The sequence below is a fragment of the Sesamum indicum genome, linkage group LG7 (genome assembly GCF_026168435.1).
Source record: "Sesamum indicum cultivar Baizhima isolate 11 linkage group LG7, ASM2616843v1, whole genome shotgun sequence".
Taxonomy (NCBI): Eukaryota; Viridiplantae; Streptophyta; class Magnoliopsida; order Lamiales; family Pedaliaceae; genus Sesamum; species Sesamum indicum.
Genome location: NC_142663.1, coordinates 5,284,878 through 5,299,725, shown reverse-complemented (window position 1 = coordinate 5,299,725; position 14,848 = coordinate 5,284,878). Strand labels below are relative to the sequence as shown.

The window sequence follows — 14,848 nt, the reverse complement described above, 5'->3', positions numbered from 1 at the left end:
AATTTTCATATCTTGTAACAGTTTCTTCTGTAGTTATAAAAGAGTTTTTGGAATTTATGATGCTAAAAACCCCACAAGAAAATGTCCAAACAGTCCCGGGTTTAAGCTACTATATATATATATATATTTCATTAATCAAAATTTTCATTATAAATATTAAAAGTAATTAAATATAACAATGCATTTCGTGTTTATTTTAAAATTATTAACAACAATTAAAAATAATAATATTTTTTATATCAAGTATAGTGCTGTAGGCCCATACTAAAAATCGAAATCGTATGAAATTAAACTAATGATGGGCCATGTCATTGGGCTGAATTTCAATAAAAGCAGCCCAAATTCTTCTACAGTAAGAATGTGAAATGGGTAGAGCGTAGACGTCCGGATCGGGTGTGGGTGGGTTGAACCCTCCACCACGCACACCCAACAAAACGATACATCCATAAATAAATCCAAGTAAAGACGTACGACTTTCCTCCTCCCTCCTCAGATTATTAAAGAAATCGTGATACGTCTGACCGTTTCTCTTCTCACAAGTCACCTTGCCTCAAATGACGTTTATTTACTCTATTGTTAGGGAATGGTTTTACAGCTGAAAAAGTCAAATTGCAGTTGTTACCCTTTTGCCTAGTTGTTTCGGGCGTTTCTGACAATGACAGACTGAATAATGCAACACACGCTTTTTCCGCTTCTTCTTCTCAAAATATAACATTATATTCAAAATTATCGAGATCGAGACTAATAGTTCATACTACGTCACTAATTACTAGAACATTATCGTGCAGAAACAACTCCCTCTGATACGTTTACGTGTTGCAAACCAATCCCTAATATAAGTTGATAGAGGAATTCCTTATGAATATTTTATGCAGTATTCATTTTCAAATGATAGCTTTGATGGATAAATATCATTCACAAGTTTTGTAATATTTTTATTTAAATTACACGTCACCTCAAAATAACGTATATTAAAGATATTTGTCAGTAAATCCCAATATTCTCTTGTTACGAAATATAAAAAAACAAAAAATGAAAAGATGACTTATGATTTTGATTTTGGAAAAAGTACAAATGAAGTGTTGATAGAACATTGACTTCACTAACTTTTGTTTCTTTAATTTAGAAGAATGAATAGTTTAAAGGTTGATGGATTTGTTCAAAGATGTACCTAATCTCTTACTCCATTTTTGGTGCATTCTTTTCATCACAATTAAGCACTTTAAATATTATGGGATTTGTAATTTTTTTAATTTATATTACATTAAATTATGCCAACCAATTCAACAAACGCTTGTGATTATTTTTTTTTTAAAAAAAAAAGAATGAGAAAATAAAGAAAAAAATTACAGTCAATCATAATCTTCTAGAGAGAAAAGGGTACTAAAATAGTGTACAATAATAGTAACATATAATATTATTTGAAAATTTATTTATTTTTAATACCAATCAGACTATTATTTTTATTTATTTATTTATTTTTACAGAGACAATTCATTATTACATTCAAATATTAAAAATATATCAATATGAAATAAATTAATTCTTAAAAATAAAACTAAAGATAAATTACAATGAGCTCTCTTGTAGTTTACCCATTGGTCTACCCTGTAAGATTTTCATCATTTATTATGTAAACTATGAATTATAAATTTATTTATAATTAAAATTTTTTGAATTTTTTTTATTGATTAAGTGCATATCTTTTTTCAAAAGTTTTCAAAATTTTTCATCTATCTGTTCGATACTTTTACAAGTTTTAATTAAAAATAAAAAGAGAATTAACAATTCTAGACCCCATTTAAAAATTATTTCATTTCATAAAAATCAAGAATATTTATAATTTTTTTAATAATAAAAATTAACTATAATTATATTAAATTTAAAAAAAAAAGTCGTGATGATTTACTCTAAAAATAAATTATAATTTTGAAAGAACCTACTCCTCACATGTATTTTAAAGAAATGGAACCGTAGAGTAGGATTTCGCCAACACTACAGTAGAGAGCTTTGATTTGAAAAAGTAAAAAAGGAGACCTCAAACAGAACAAGACAAGGAAAAAAAGCTGGTCAAACCGTAATATGATTATAGTATTTACGTGAGACGAAGACAAAGGGGCAGAATAGTCAACCAAATCCTCCGACGACTGACAGCAACCACCGCCGGGGGTCTGACTCCGTAGCAGTAGTAGCTCCATACAATAAATTTTTCCACTTGTTTTGCAAATTTGACAAAGGAAAAAACGAAAGAAAAGATTTTTATTTTTGTGGGAAACAAAAGAGAAAGTCAAGAGTTCACTGCTGCTGACCCGTATTCCGTGTCCTTTTTCTTGGGCAATTTTTTTTTCTTTTTCCGGGTTCATTAAATTCAATGAATTCCATTTAGTTTAATGAAATCTGATCCAATCCCAATCTCTAATCAGATTTGCTGCGCCCATTTCACGCGGTTTTAGTGCCATTTTGCCAGTTAGTATACTCTCTTCTTTCTTTCCCGTTTCTCTGACCATTTCTGGACAGGTATGATTAATCGTTCCAAGATTTTGATTTTTTTTCTTGATTTTTGCGATTAATTGAGTGAAATTTTCAGGTGGGCATGCTCTGGAACTGATTATCTTTTGTTTTTTGGGTTGAAGGTTTTGTTTCTTCTTTTTTGTATGTGAATAGGTGTGGATTTGTGTATACAATGGGAGGGGTTTGTTCAGGAGGAACTGTAAAGAAAAGTAGGAAATCAGTGGAGGTTGAGCATGAGAAGAGTTCTGGGTTTTCAGGGAAGCTGAAGTCCATGGGGAGTTTCGGTAAGAAGAAGAACAATGATGATTCTTACACATACCATGATGAAATTGATGTTTTTGAGAAGGGCCCGCATAATAATTTGTATGATTCCGGTGAGCTCAACCTGTCGATTTCCCGTGAATTGAAGCCATCAACGCCAGCCAGAACACCAGCCAATAAGGTATCTATCTGTGATATAAGTGTAGATTACGTACTTTTGTGTCTTTCGTATGCGATTTTGATTTTGAGCTTGATGTGATGCGTGAAGAACGTGAGTGGGTTCACAATTTTGATTGTGAGAAAAAAATTCAGTGGTTCGAGTTTGAAGATTTGGTGGGATGGATTTCATAGACTAAGTTTGAGAATTGCGATTGTAGTTATGAGTTATGATGTTCTTTGCAGACAGGGAATAGTTTGATCAAGTTAAAGTGGTTGTATTGGACAATTTCGATTGTGATACTGCAAGCTTGTTTTTATGTTTGATGGTTGAATAATAGTTTAATCTTATGAGAATGAATAAGCATTTGTTATAGCCTTGGGAAAGAGCTTAAGCCAGACTGATTCATGGTGGATGTGAGTCGCCATCCGCAAACAATCTCGTTATTTCTGTTCTTTTCTGTGTCTGCAGACTAGACCATGCATTTACCAAAGTCAGGGAGAATCATTTAGAAATACCGGGCCTGTTACTAACCAGATTAACTGCATCAGTGCTTTGATTGTGTGAGCCAAATTTTGGAGGTGTAATCATCTTTGGCAGCAATTTCTGTAGGTTCATCGTTAACTCTGAATGGGCCATCTATTATTGCAAATATGGCTATGTCGGTGTGACACAAGCTCCTCGCATCTATTGTCATTTACTGCTTCTCTAGAGAGACTAAGATGATAGCACAAACACTTTTTCTTGCTTGTACTTTTCCTTTAATCTTATATGTCATTTCTTTTACTTGTTAGTAAAGAATCAAAGCTCCAAATGTTTTGCACTGACATTAAGGTTAGTTGTTTTTTATGATAGGCACCTCAAACGACATCTTTTCTTGGAAAGGCGGGTATAGTAGGGCTAGAGAAAGCAGTGGAAGTTCTAGATACTCTAGGCAGCAGCATGACAAATTTGAATTCTGGTGGATTTACGACTGGAGTGACGTCTAGGGGAAATAAAATTTCTATACTTGCATTCGAAGTTGCCAATACCATAGCCAAAGGCGCAAACTTGTTGCAGTCTCTATCTGAAGAAAATGTCCAGTTTCTAAAAAAGGAAATCTTGAATTCAGAAGGAGTGCGACAGCTGGTTTCGACAGATATGGATGAGCTCCTCAGGATTGCAGCTGCTGACAAAAGGTATCAAGCTATTTGTCTATTCTTGCTTACAATTCTCTCTCTTTCTCTATCTGCGCCCCGCCAATTTCCCCTATGATTCATCACCCCCGTTAGAATTGTTTTTCTTTTGTTAATTATTTTCATACTTATGCAGGGATGAATTTGATGTTTTCTCTCGCGAGGTAATTAGATTTGGAAATCTGTGTAAAGACCCACAATGGCACAATCTAGATAGATTTTTTTCTAAGTAAGTGAACAATTCCTGTAAATAAGCCTACTCATTTCGGTCCCGAAGAACGACACTCACTGAAACACCTCTTGGCTTGCTAGGTTGGACTCAGATCCCGAAGTTAATAAACAGCCAAGAGAAGAGGCAGAAATGACTATGCAAGAACTGACCACTTTGGCCCAACATACCTCTGTGAGTAAAATCCTCTCCTATAGGTTCTATTACTGTCGTGTTCTCCATTTTCTTACTGGATGCCTACAGCACACTAGTTTTGGGATTTCATGTTTTCCATATTTCCGCACACTGAATTTCTGTAATATACTATTCTGTTTCTAAATGTTTTGTTAAAATGTACTGCCATTTCCTATAGTAGAACATGTTAGGCATTTCTTCTGTCAAGGTTTGCTCGCAACGTTGTGAAAACATTTGCCCTCACAGGCCAGCTGACCTTTCTAGTTAAAGAAGAGAGGGAAAAGGCTCGTTAATTGTGTGCTTGAAACTTTTACATTCTCTTTCGTTTATATAACAAATACTCTGTCAACTACCACAATAGTTTTATCTTTCTAACCCAAGATATGCATTTCCACTGTTGTTATAATGACAACTACGGTAGGCATATGCAACGTATTTGCTGATTTGTTGAAGTTGAATAAGTACGCCTCCAATAAATTTACACATGATTGATGATATGAAACTTTGAAAATAAACACAAAAAAAACTAATGATTTGTAGGTAACTCAAATTTTAAACCAGCCATGTGCGATTAATTAAAGATAATACTTACATCTCTTGACTGTTCATATATTGAAAAGTTGAAGCCTCAATTTTGTCTATTAGTGATGAAAAGCTCAATGCTGCTGCATGTGCAGGAATTGTATCATGAGTTGCATGCTTTGGACAGATTTGAGCAAGATTATCAGCGGAAGCTAGAGGAAGTAGATTCATTGCACCTTCCTCGAAAAGGTTTGATGTTTCCGTAATTTAAAGGAAACTCCTGTCAGACTGATTATAGCTTTAGCATACCCTGTTACTCTGTGTCTGCCTCGGACCTCTTCTGGCAAAAGGTGAGTTATCTTAATTTGTTAACATATATTTTCGTAATTGTAGGAGAGTCTCTCGCAATGTTACAAAGTGAGCTAAAACATCAACGCAAACTTGTAAGGAGCTTGAAAAAGAAATCTCTTTGGTCTAAAAGTTTGGAGCAGGTACTTAAACTTTCACATTCATATTTTGAGGAGCACTTGCTCTCGATCATGTTGGATTGCTTACATCATTATCTTCTGATCGTTTAGGTAATTTGGAAAATAGAATCATGAAATTAATATAATGAACAGCGCTAATTCAACCTCATATCTAACCTGTAGATTGTGGAGAAACTTGTTGACATAGTCACCTTCATTCATCAAGAAATTTCAGATGTGTTCGGAAGTAATGGTATGAATACGTGTTTTTTATATTATTTGTTCCTTTCCTTTTCTTGTACTTATCCTCTTCATATCAAGAAAAGTGGGATAATATCAGTTGCTTGGAAACCGAAGACTTGAGTCCTTTATGTTAAACATCATTTTTTTGCTGTGTTGATAATGAACTTTAGATAATAAACCTCTCTTACTTTTTATTCATTAATATGGCAGGGTTGCAGCCACCCGGAAAGGTTTCTGCTAATAAACCAGAAAGACTAGGTGTTGCCGGTCTCGCTTTACATTATGCTAACATAATCACTCAAATCGATAACGTTGTGAGTTCATCAAAGACCTTAGTTCTTTCAATGTAACACATGTTTGTTTGCTTTCACTAATAGAACTTCATCTTGATTGAATTCTTTATTAAAGGCTTCACGCCCAACTTCTCTTCCTCCGAGCATGAGAGATACATTGTACAATGGTTTGCCACCAACTGTCAAGGCTGCCCTTCGCTCCCGACTACAGACCGACGAGAAGGAAGAGGTATGTTCTCCCAGCGACTTCACCTTATTGCCTTTTCCTTTTCTCACTATTCCTTTAAGCTGTGTTTGGATCTTGAACACTACTGGGGCAATACAGAGAGAACTTTGTCTTGCACAATTGTTTTAGTTTAAATTGCTCGAAAATTGCATCCGTTTTTTAGGTTTCTTGTAATCATGTCTAGATTTGCCGATATCCTCGATCTTTTAGAGGACCTTTGTGCATGTCATTTTAATTTCACATTTATAGGGTCTCTAGATTTAGCTGTTTCATTGTACATTTTGCAGCTGACAGTACCTCAAATCAAAGCTGAAATGGAAAAATCTCTGCAGTGGCTCGTCCCGGTAGCAACAGACACTACTAAGTATGGTGCTTTTTCACTGTTTGACAAACGAAAATGAATTCGGCAATGTTTTGTCTTCCCTTCATTCTACCTCATCAACTTTGTCTCAAATTTTTCAGGGCACATCAAGGGTTCGGATGGGTCGGAGAGTGGGCCAACACAGGGTAAGTCAGTCAAAATTTCTTAATTTTCTCTTAAATCTCCATCCCCTTGTTGAAACGCAATCTCCATTTCTTCTTCCTCAACAGTAATGAATTCGGCAAGAAAACAAGCTCGCAAAACAACTTGATCCGCTTGCAGACCCTCTACCATGCTGACAAGCGCAAGGTTGAGTCTTGGATTCTTGAGCTTGTAACTTTGCTTCACCGTCTCATAAGCCTCGTACGATACAGAGACAACGGACTCAAAGCTCAACCAGCACGTTCCCCAACTAACAAAGGATCAAACGGCATTTCTGAAACATTAAGCAGGAGCAACAACGGCAGAATGCATGGAACCCAGCTCTCATCCGAGGACAGAGATCTTCTGGAAGATGTCATGAAAAGAAGGAAGTTCGTTCCGGGACTTAGCAAAAGCCAAGAATTTGTGATGGCAAAGAAGAAGAAGAATAAGATTTTTGCATTGAGTAGGAGCACTGGTAGCTCCCCTCGACGAGGAATGAAACATCAACAGGGCGATGTTCTGGATATATTAGACGGTCTAGATTCGTCGTTTGCAGTTCCCAGGTGAGATCTCAGATGAAGTGCTTATTCTTTTATTTGATTCAGCTCAAAGTATATGAATTTCGGGGCCTAGTGTATATAGCCTGATGACTGTTGTATATTTTTTTGGAACAACATAGCCATACCGTAAGTAATATGCTATCGCGTGTTATTTTTATATATTAAAAATTTTGTATCTGGAGGAAAATTCTGCGTTTTATGGAAAGTCGTCGTCCCGACTCCACTCTTTGATGGAAAATAAAGGCTATTTGATGATAGAGTAGGAGGAGAAATGCAGAGGCAGACGCTCAATGCCATAATTCTTGCTTTTGCTACTGTTGGAAGAAAACAGCAATAAATCAAAAGCAAATATTCATCCGGATTGTTATGGAAATTTTCAACAATTCCCAATTTCGAATTTGGGGTGTTTGCATAAACCTAAATTAGATGCTTTTTAGATTATAGCTTACAAAATTAAGTTAAATGCAGGTGTTTTGAAATACAACTTCTAATTATGTCTCTCTTAAAATTAAATTAATTTAAGTTAAAACCTTTAAGTTGGTGAGAACATGCTTATTATTTCTTTGTCTTAATTATTTTTTGTAGATATAAAAAATACTCAACAATTATTAAAATCTACCTACCTGCTAGGGTGTTTACGTAATTTCACAAATAAACGGGTAATATTTACCTCCAAACATTTTTCTTTTTATATCTTAATCACTTATTCACTTCTTTGAAAAAGTTAAAGCATGACTCTCTTCATCAAACACCCCCCTTGCATCAACCCTCCATTTGGTATTGATTCGTAAAAGGGTAAATTACACTTTTGATCCCTATACATTGTGTTATAATTAATTTTGCTTCTTAAGCTTTTTATGGTATGATCTTAATATCTAATTTTTTATAAACTGTTTACACTCTTGATCTATTCAGTTCAATATTTAACATCTTTAAACCCAATTTTAACACTTGTACTAACCAAATTTAATTCTGACCCAAAATTAACTTCAAGTGTAATTTTCCCGACACACAAAATCTAATCCTAAACCTAAATTTCCTGTTCTAAAAGATAACCTCATTAATTAATGAAGGATTTGTTTGGGGGGAGGGTGTTGATAGGTATGACCAAGTAACAGGGATCAGATTGGTTAAGAAGTGGGCGTCCCAGTTGTCGTAACCAGGCTTGGAGCGGACGCCCCTCTCGCATCTCTTGTTGCGAGCATTTACCACTCATCACATCCCCTTAAAACTTGCCTGAAGGATCATGCTTTTCATTACCGCTCCACCATTTTTTAAACCAAACACCATGTACGCTTCTGCTTGTCCTCTCCCGATGTGGGATTCTTACTTCCCTCCATTCTCTCCCTTTGTCCACAACAAGACGGGTATGGAGCGAGTTTGATTGAATTTGAAACTCGTCTCATTTAATTTTAATTGAATCTAAAACCCATCTGGACCAGCCCCCAGCTCGCTCGTTCCGACTATAATCAGACCCCAGGCTCACTCCATGACTAAATACTTTTATTGGTATTTGTGTTTATATACAGTTGGTTAAACCAGCCCAAAAGTGAATATAAAACATTTAAAAAATAAAAGTTTGGGTTAATTTGATCACACCCCCAATAAAATAATACCAAAAAGTGCTAATGTTTATAACTTATGAAATTAAAAATTGCTAATTCTGTAACGAATAAGACAAAAAATAAAATAGACCTAATTTATGGGACTAAAAATAGTATTTATCCTAAATTTATATATACATCTTAAGTATAGATTAAAGCAAAGATTTGATTCTCCACCTCCGCGTTTTACATATGTTATTAATAGCTCATACTATTAAAATTCTAACTCTGAATAATCCCAACCAAATATTGCACAAATTTACTATTGTCTAGCCCGCCAATCAGGTACAGTAAAAAGACAAGTCGATAAGCTTAATTGACCCATGTCAAATAGTTAACATGTCTAATCAAAGCCACACCAATTTAGCCAAACAAGAACTTGAATAATTTCCTGAGTCTCCATCCGATGTAACATGAAAGCCATGGTACATGCAGTCATATCATGGTAAAAACAAGTGGAGAAAACCACATGACATGCTCCAGTTTTTCATTTTATTTTATTTTTGTTTTCTCCTTCAGTTATCCAAATCTAAGCTCTATTTGGATGTCAAAATTCAACGAATTGTATGTTCTGTATAGAAAACGCTTCAGCCGACCTTTTGGAGTCTCTTAGAGCGACAACAAGGATTGGTCCCCTAGACAACTCCTGGAGTGAAAATGTCGTAATGTTAAAGGGGATCAAGACTCCCAACATGTCATTTTCTCCTATCAGCAAAATCAAGACACATGGAGTTCCCTTATGAACCAATTAATTAAACTTGGCAATTAATAACATTCCTTCTGTGTTCCGTTACAAATTAATAAAATAAACTAACGGTAATTGAGGCCAAAACTCTAATGAATTTTTCACAGCAGATGAGTTTCTTGAATCGCTGAGGTGGTTAAAGATATCCTCTCTACCTGGAGGTTACTTTAGGAATAAAGATGTCTTTCGCCATTCTTCTTCAGTTACCACGTGTCCTTGTCTGGGTAATTGATGTTTTATTCGATCTCTTGAACTGTTGATGTGGTTTAAGAGGTCCTATTTAAATGTCATTTGGACCATCCACGGATGCCTCGTGGTATGAACCTGATTGTGCTTGGACCTCTATGTTGGTTGGGGGATTTGCATCCCCTGGGCTGCCCTATGAGCCTTTGTGCTCTTTTTCTCGATTCTGAGTTATTTAGGTCTTCTTAGGTCAATTTACTTTCTAGAGGCACCTCCTACCTAACTCACTCAGGCATATTGGGCCTTTATTCGTATTGGATTTCTAGGGCATCATGGGCCCCCTTACTCTGACTAGGTTTCCTTGCCCTTCGAAAGTTTCTTGGGTCATGTATTTTCTTTGGCCTTTCATGAACTCGTTCTTCCTTTATGGTCACTGCATATTTTTGGGCTAATTTATTTACATGAGCATCAATATATATGTATGCTATATGTATACTTTTTTTCTAGATAAAATAGATTACATAAATTTTGCATGTAGTGTGGTGATTTTAAATGAAATAAAAAATACAATAAGATTTGAAATAAAAAATTTGATCTGACAATTGTTTTGGATGCATACTATCAAATAGTGTACATGTCATTCATGGGTTAATTACATTGTTCCACCCTTTATGTGGGTGGAATTTCGATTTTGGTCCATAATGTTTCGTATCCTCGATTTCAGTCCCTAAATTTTTCTTTTTCTTTTTTTTTTTTTTGTTTGACAAAATTGGTCTGATTATTAGTTTGGCCAATACCCTCTATCGTATAATAAAATAATCAATTTGATTTCAAAATTTTAAGGGTAATTTGAGGGTTGATAAGATAATTGTTTCTCCGAAACAATAATTCTATTCAACCCTTTAACCTAACTCTAGGTCCAACACATTGGGCTTATCAATTGGTAGGCAATATCTAGATCCAGACTCGGACACATACCTATTGAAATAATTTTTTATGACGGATAGAGTCTATATATTAAAATATCCGTGAGTATGAACATTGGTGCGAGTAAATTTTTAATACCCAAAAATGCATTTTTAGTCATTAATTTGATTATTGAATTTATAAACTCTTGCTAAATCAATACACTATTTATACATTCAAATAACTATTTTGTACTTGATTAATTTATACTAATCTAGTATTAATTTATAAACATCATAGTTTTATAAAATTTTAAGCCAAATTGATCCATATATTTAGGGCATTCAAGTGAATGTATCTTATTATTAATAGTCAAGTGTGTTTTTATCTATTTTTATTTAAATTAAATAATTATCAGTTCCCAACCAAACTATCCTAATATTGTGAAAATATACCTCATCACATGTATTAATGTGTGAAAACGTATGAGAATAATTTGATCATAAAAAGATTTAATTAACCTGTAATAAATCGATAATGAGTAAATATAAATTTTTATTTGATTTTTTTGTTAATATCACAAATTCGGTGAATTTTGACTAACGAATGAACTTATTTGTTAGATTAAAGCAGATTTAGAGGTACTAGATATAATTTTTCAAATTACTAAAAATTTACGTATAATTATATTAAATGGTGATAATTACATTCACTTTTTCTAAAGTTTGGTGTAATTACACTAGATTGACTTATTGCATGACAAATAATTTTTTTTCGATTAAATTATCCTTATAACGGCAAGATAGACCTCTGATCCATTAACACATGGAGATGTATGAGGGTAATTCAGTTATAAAAATATTTATTTGACCTGCAATAAATCAGTAATAAGTCAATCAAACATAAATATAGATTATTTTTTCATGTTTTGTTAATATCAACAAGTTGAGTGAATCTTGATTAACGAATAAATTCATTTGTTAGACGAAAGCAAACTTCAGGGATAGTAAATGTAATTTTATATTATATAATTTTTTTACATAATTAGATCAAATCTCGTAAAATGAAAGTAAAATCATTTTTAAATTTTAAGAAAAGGGAGTGGAATTATCCCAATAATAAATCCCACTTCCCAAGGGACTGCAAGATCCAATCAATTTGTATTTGTGTTTATTAGTTCTTAAGTGGCTTGACGTAACGTTTTCCGTTTGGTATCTCCGTCAGAAGTACGTGGCGGTGCGGCGTTTCTTATCAGAATATGAATATTCAAATTCTCACCGTCAACAGAAGAGGATCAGAAAGTCAGAACCATGTGCTCCCCCTCAAATTATGCTTTTCATTAGTCCTCCCCCGGTGCCTTTCCCTACTCTCTCTCTCTCCAACCATATATGTTCGCTTTCTAAGTTAATTTGTCTCCACACACAACCCAATAATTTTATAGTCAACTCAATGAATTAATATTTTCTTTTCATATTTTATTATAAATAAATTATAATTATATTATGAATTGAATCATCAACCATTAATATACTACTACAATAAGTTAATAATTATATATTTGGGCCTTGTTTACTAATCGGTACAAGAATAAGGTAGAATAGAATTCACCCTTAACAGCATTCCGCATTAAATGAAATATGAATATCAATAAGATGTTTACTATTGAGGGAAATATTTAGATTGACAATTTTAAATTATTGTATTTATTTGAATAATTATATGGTACTAATAGTTTTAAATCTTTTAATTCTTATTTTGCAGAGCTATATTTGATGGTCTCATAATTGAGTATCAAATCTGTTTAGGGCGACTTTGGCTTAGCGGTTGCAAATTAAAATTCCAATATCTCCTCAAATATGTTGCATAGAGGGAAAAATATGTGAGAAATTCAATTATGCTTCATTAAGAATTAAATGTATTTTTTGTCTGTAATTTTGGTCGTTTAGCGTTTCATTCCACAATTTTTTAGAATAGTATTTTGATTATAGTTTTGTTTTAGTTTCTGCTATTTTAGTCATCGTTATTCACTGGAGTTCACCTCCACTTGTGAGATTATTGAACTCTTGTAAGGAAAAATAAAGAGACTGAGATAACAAAAATTAGAAAAAATATAAAAAATCAAAATGCTATATTTAAAAGTTGAAGGGTAAAAATACTGACACGAATTGGCCAATAAGACGACAATCCTAATTTTAAAATGTCACATGAAAGACATGCATTTTTATGAAAAAAATAGTGAATTTCGATGAAAAAATAATTAAAATCAAATCACCTAAGAATCAAAATAATATTTTAATAAATTAAAGGACGAAAACGTCAAATGACCTAAATTTTCAGATAAAAAGAATAGATTTAAATCTTTTCTTGATTCAGGGGGTGCAAAATGATATTTTTATAGTCTGAGGAGGCAAAATGTTAAATCTACATAGTACAGGGACCAATTTGAAATTTTACCCTATTATCAATTATTGAGGCAGCCCATGAGCATTTTATCCACTTCTCCCGCCATATGGATAAGAGACTTCACCACACACGCGTCATCACTGAGTCTGGACCATTACTCCCGCAAGCACTCCTCCACCTCTATAAATAACTGACCCATGTTCAGAATCTTCATCTTCAACGCCATCCACAGCCACATTCCAAATCAAACTCTTCCTTCTAATGGCTTCCACATCATTTGCACTCCCGAATCGCAAACTAGGCCGCAGATTCTCCGCCATTCCGCCGCCGCATTCCCCGCTTCTCCGTGTCTCCTCCGGTTACGCCACCGCCGAGAGGATCTCCGTCTGCCGAGACGGCAACGACTCGCCGACGGCGTACGAAGTGCTCGGGATTCAGACCGGTGCGACGTGTCAGGAGATCAAGTCCGCCTACAGGAATCTGGCCAGAGTTTTGCATCCAGACGTCGCGCCCAAGTACGGAGACGACGGCGCATCTTCCGCCGACGAGTTTATGCGAGTGCACGCGGCGTATGCTACTCTCTCGGATCCAGATAAGCGGGCGGTTTACGACAACTCACTGTTCATTCGACGGCGGAGTGCGGCGGCTTTTTCGGCTAGCGGTTATTCCGAGGCGAGTGGCCGGAGGCGGACCTGGGAGACTGATCAGTGCTGGTGATGAATTGATCTCGACTTTAGGCTTTCGGTTTTGCAGTTAATGAACTTTTGTACAGATATTTCACGCAAAGATTCTCTGGTGAACAATATTTAAAGTTATGGCTAGTGGACTTTGTGATCAGAAATAGAGTACCTATGTATATAATTATGGTTTGTAATTGGTCGATACTTTGTCGTTATAGTAATGGCCATGAAACTGAGATTATCAACCCTACTCTTAAGCCGTGTAGAGTTACTCTTCCATTATTCTTAATAATTTTTCTCAATCATAATTATTGATTAAAATTCAAGTTTGTCTAGTTTTTAATAGAATTTAATAGAATTTAGATTTCCACCAATAGTAAATCAATGCTTCTCCCTCTCTCTCTCTCTCTATATATATATATAGCATTGATTATTTTTGTTAAATATATTTTGAACCTATAAAATATACATATAGTCGCATTCACTTCAGATAATAAAATTCTCTGTGATAAAATAATATAGCATTGATAAGGCTAAAATGCCATTCTCATTTAAGTTCTAGACTTTTATTTTACTCCCTAAATTATGCTTTAATTAAAAATTACTCAAATTTTAATTAAAAACTAATATTTGTAGCTTATAATTTTTTATAAATTATATAATATAATACAATAAATATTTACAGGCTCAATATAAGCAATTTATTTATATTAAAAAAAACACGTAAATGTGTAAATAGTGATGTGAAAAAATGAAACATAATATTTTAACCAACATGCCCACAAAACCATTCAAATTGGTTCTCCCAGGACCTTCCCTCATTCCTTACCCATTAATCCCAGTAAAGTGTAAAGCAGACCCACATCAAAATAGTATTTACACTTCATTTACGTTCATCTACTTCTCATTATTCGATTGCACAAATTTTCATCAAAGGCGAAAAAGAGAAGAAGCAAAATCATTCTTTTCTTTTGGATCTCTTACCAGTGCTCCTGCAGTGGCAT

At 34.2% G+C, this 14,848-nt stretch overlaps 2 protein-coding genes and 1 non-coding gene across 5 annotated transcripts; 2 read left to right on the top strand and 1 right to left on the bottom strand.

Moving 5' to 3' along the window:
- Window positions 1–2,074: 2,074 nt before the first annotated feature.
- On the top strand, window positions 2,075–7,565 carry LOC105166052 (protein PSK SIMULATOR 2). Of its 3 annotated transcripts, XM_011085268.3 has the most exons (13): window positions 2,082–2,517; window positions 2,634–2,953; window positions 3,785–4,107; window positions 4,241–4,333; window positions 4,417–4,507; window positions 5,185–5,278; window positions 5,423–5,520; window positions 5,680–5,749; window positions 5,950–6,053; window positions 6,148–6,261; window positions 6,546–6,622; window positions 6,721–6,765; window positions 6,850–7,565. In XM_011085268.3, exons 2-13 carry the CDS (start codon window positions 2,684–2,686, stop codon window positions 7,328–7,330), a joined length of 1,860 nt encoding a protein of 619 aa, XP_011083570.1. In that variant the 5' UTR covers window positions 2,082–2,517; window positions 2,634–2,683; the 3' UTR covers window positions 7,331–7,565. The 3 variants fall into 3 exon arrangements, with proteins under 3 accessions (XP_088738927.1, XP_011083570.1, XP_020550957.1); XM_088882801.1 differs by lacking the exon at window positions 6,850–7,565 and having other exon boundaries at window positions 2,075–2,517; window positions 6,721–6,769; XM_020695298.2 differs by lacking the exon at window positions 2,082–2,517 and having other exon boundaries at window positions 2,814–2,953; window positions 3,769–4,107.
- Window positions 7,566–8,440: 875 nt separating this feature from the next.
- On the bottom strand, window positions 8,441–8,547 carry LOC148787502 (small nucleolar RNA Z279/snoR105/snoR108). Its single transcript, XR_016066538.1, has one exon. It is a non-coding gene; the product is annotated as a small nucleolar RNA Z279/snoR105/snoR108 (small nucleolar RNA).
- Window positions 8,548–13,345: 4,798 nt separating this feature from the next.
- Window positions 13,346–14,089, top strand: LOC105166053 (chaperone protein dnaJ 11, chloroplastic). The gene has a single exon (XM_011085270.3). It carries the CDS (start codon window positions 13,426–13,428, stop codon window positions 13,879–13,881), a length of 456 nt encoding a protein of 151 aa, XP_011083572.1. The 5' UTR covers window positions 13,346–13,425; the 3' UTR covers window positions 13,882–14,089.
- The last annotated feature ends 759 nt before the right edge of the window (window positions 14,090–14,848 follow it).

Excerpts from the sequence above, each read along its gene's own strand:
- LOC105166052 (XM_011085268.3), top strand. The coding sequence starts at position 2,684 with ATGGGAGGGGTTTGTTCAGGAGGAACTGTAAAGAAAAGTAGGAAATCA. Across the intron at positions 4,334-4,416 it reads CTAGATAGATTTTTTTCTAA|GTTGGACTCAGATCCCGAAG; the intron begins GTAAGTGAACAA and ends TTGGCTTGCTAG. Across the intron at positions 5,521-5,679 it reads GGTCTAAAAGTTTGGAGCAG|ATTGTGGAGAAACTTGTTGA; the intron begins GTACTTAAACTT and ends TCTAACCTGTAG.
- LOC105166053 (XM_011085270.3), top strand. The coding sequence starts at position 13,426 with ATGGCTTCCACATCATTTGCACTCCCGAATCGCAAACTAGGCCGCAGA.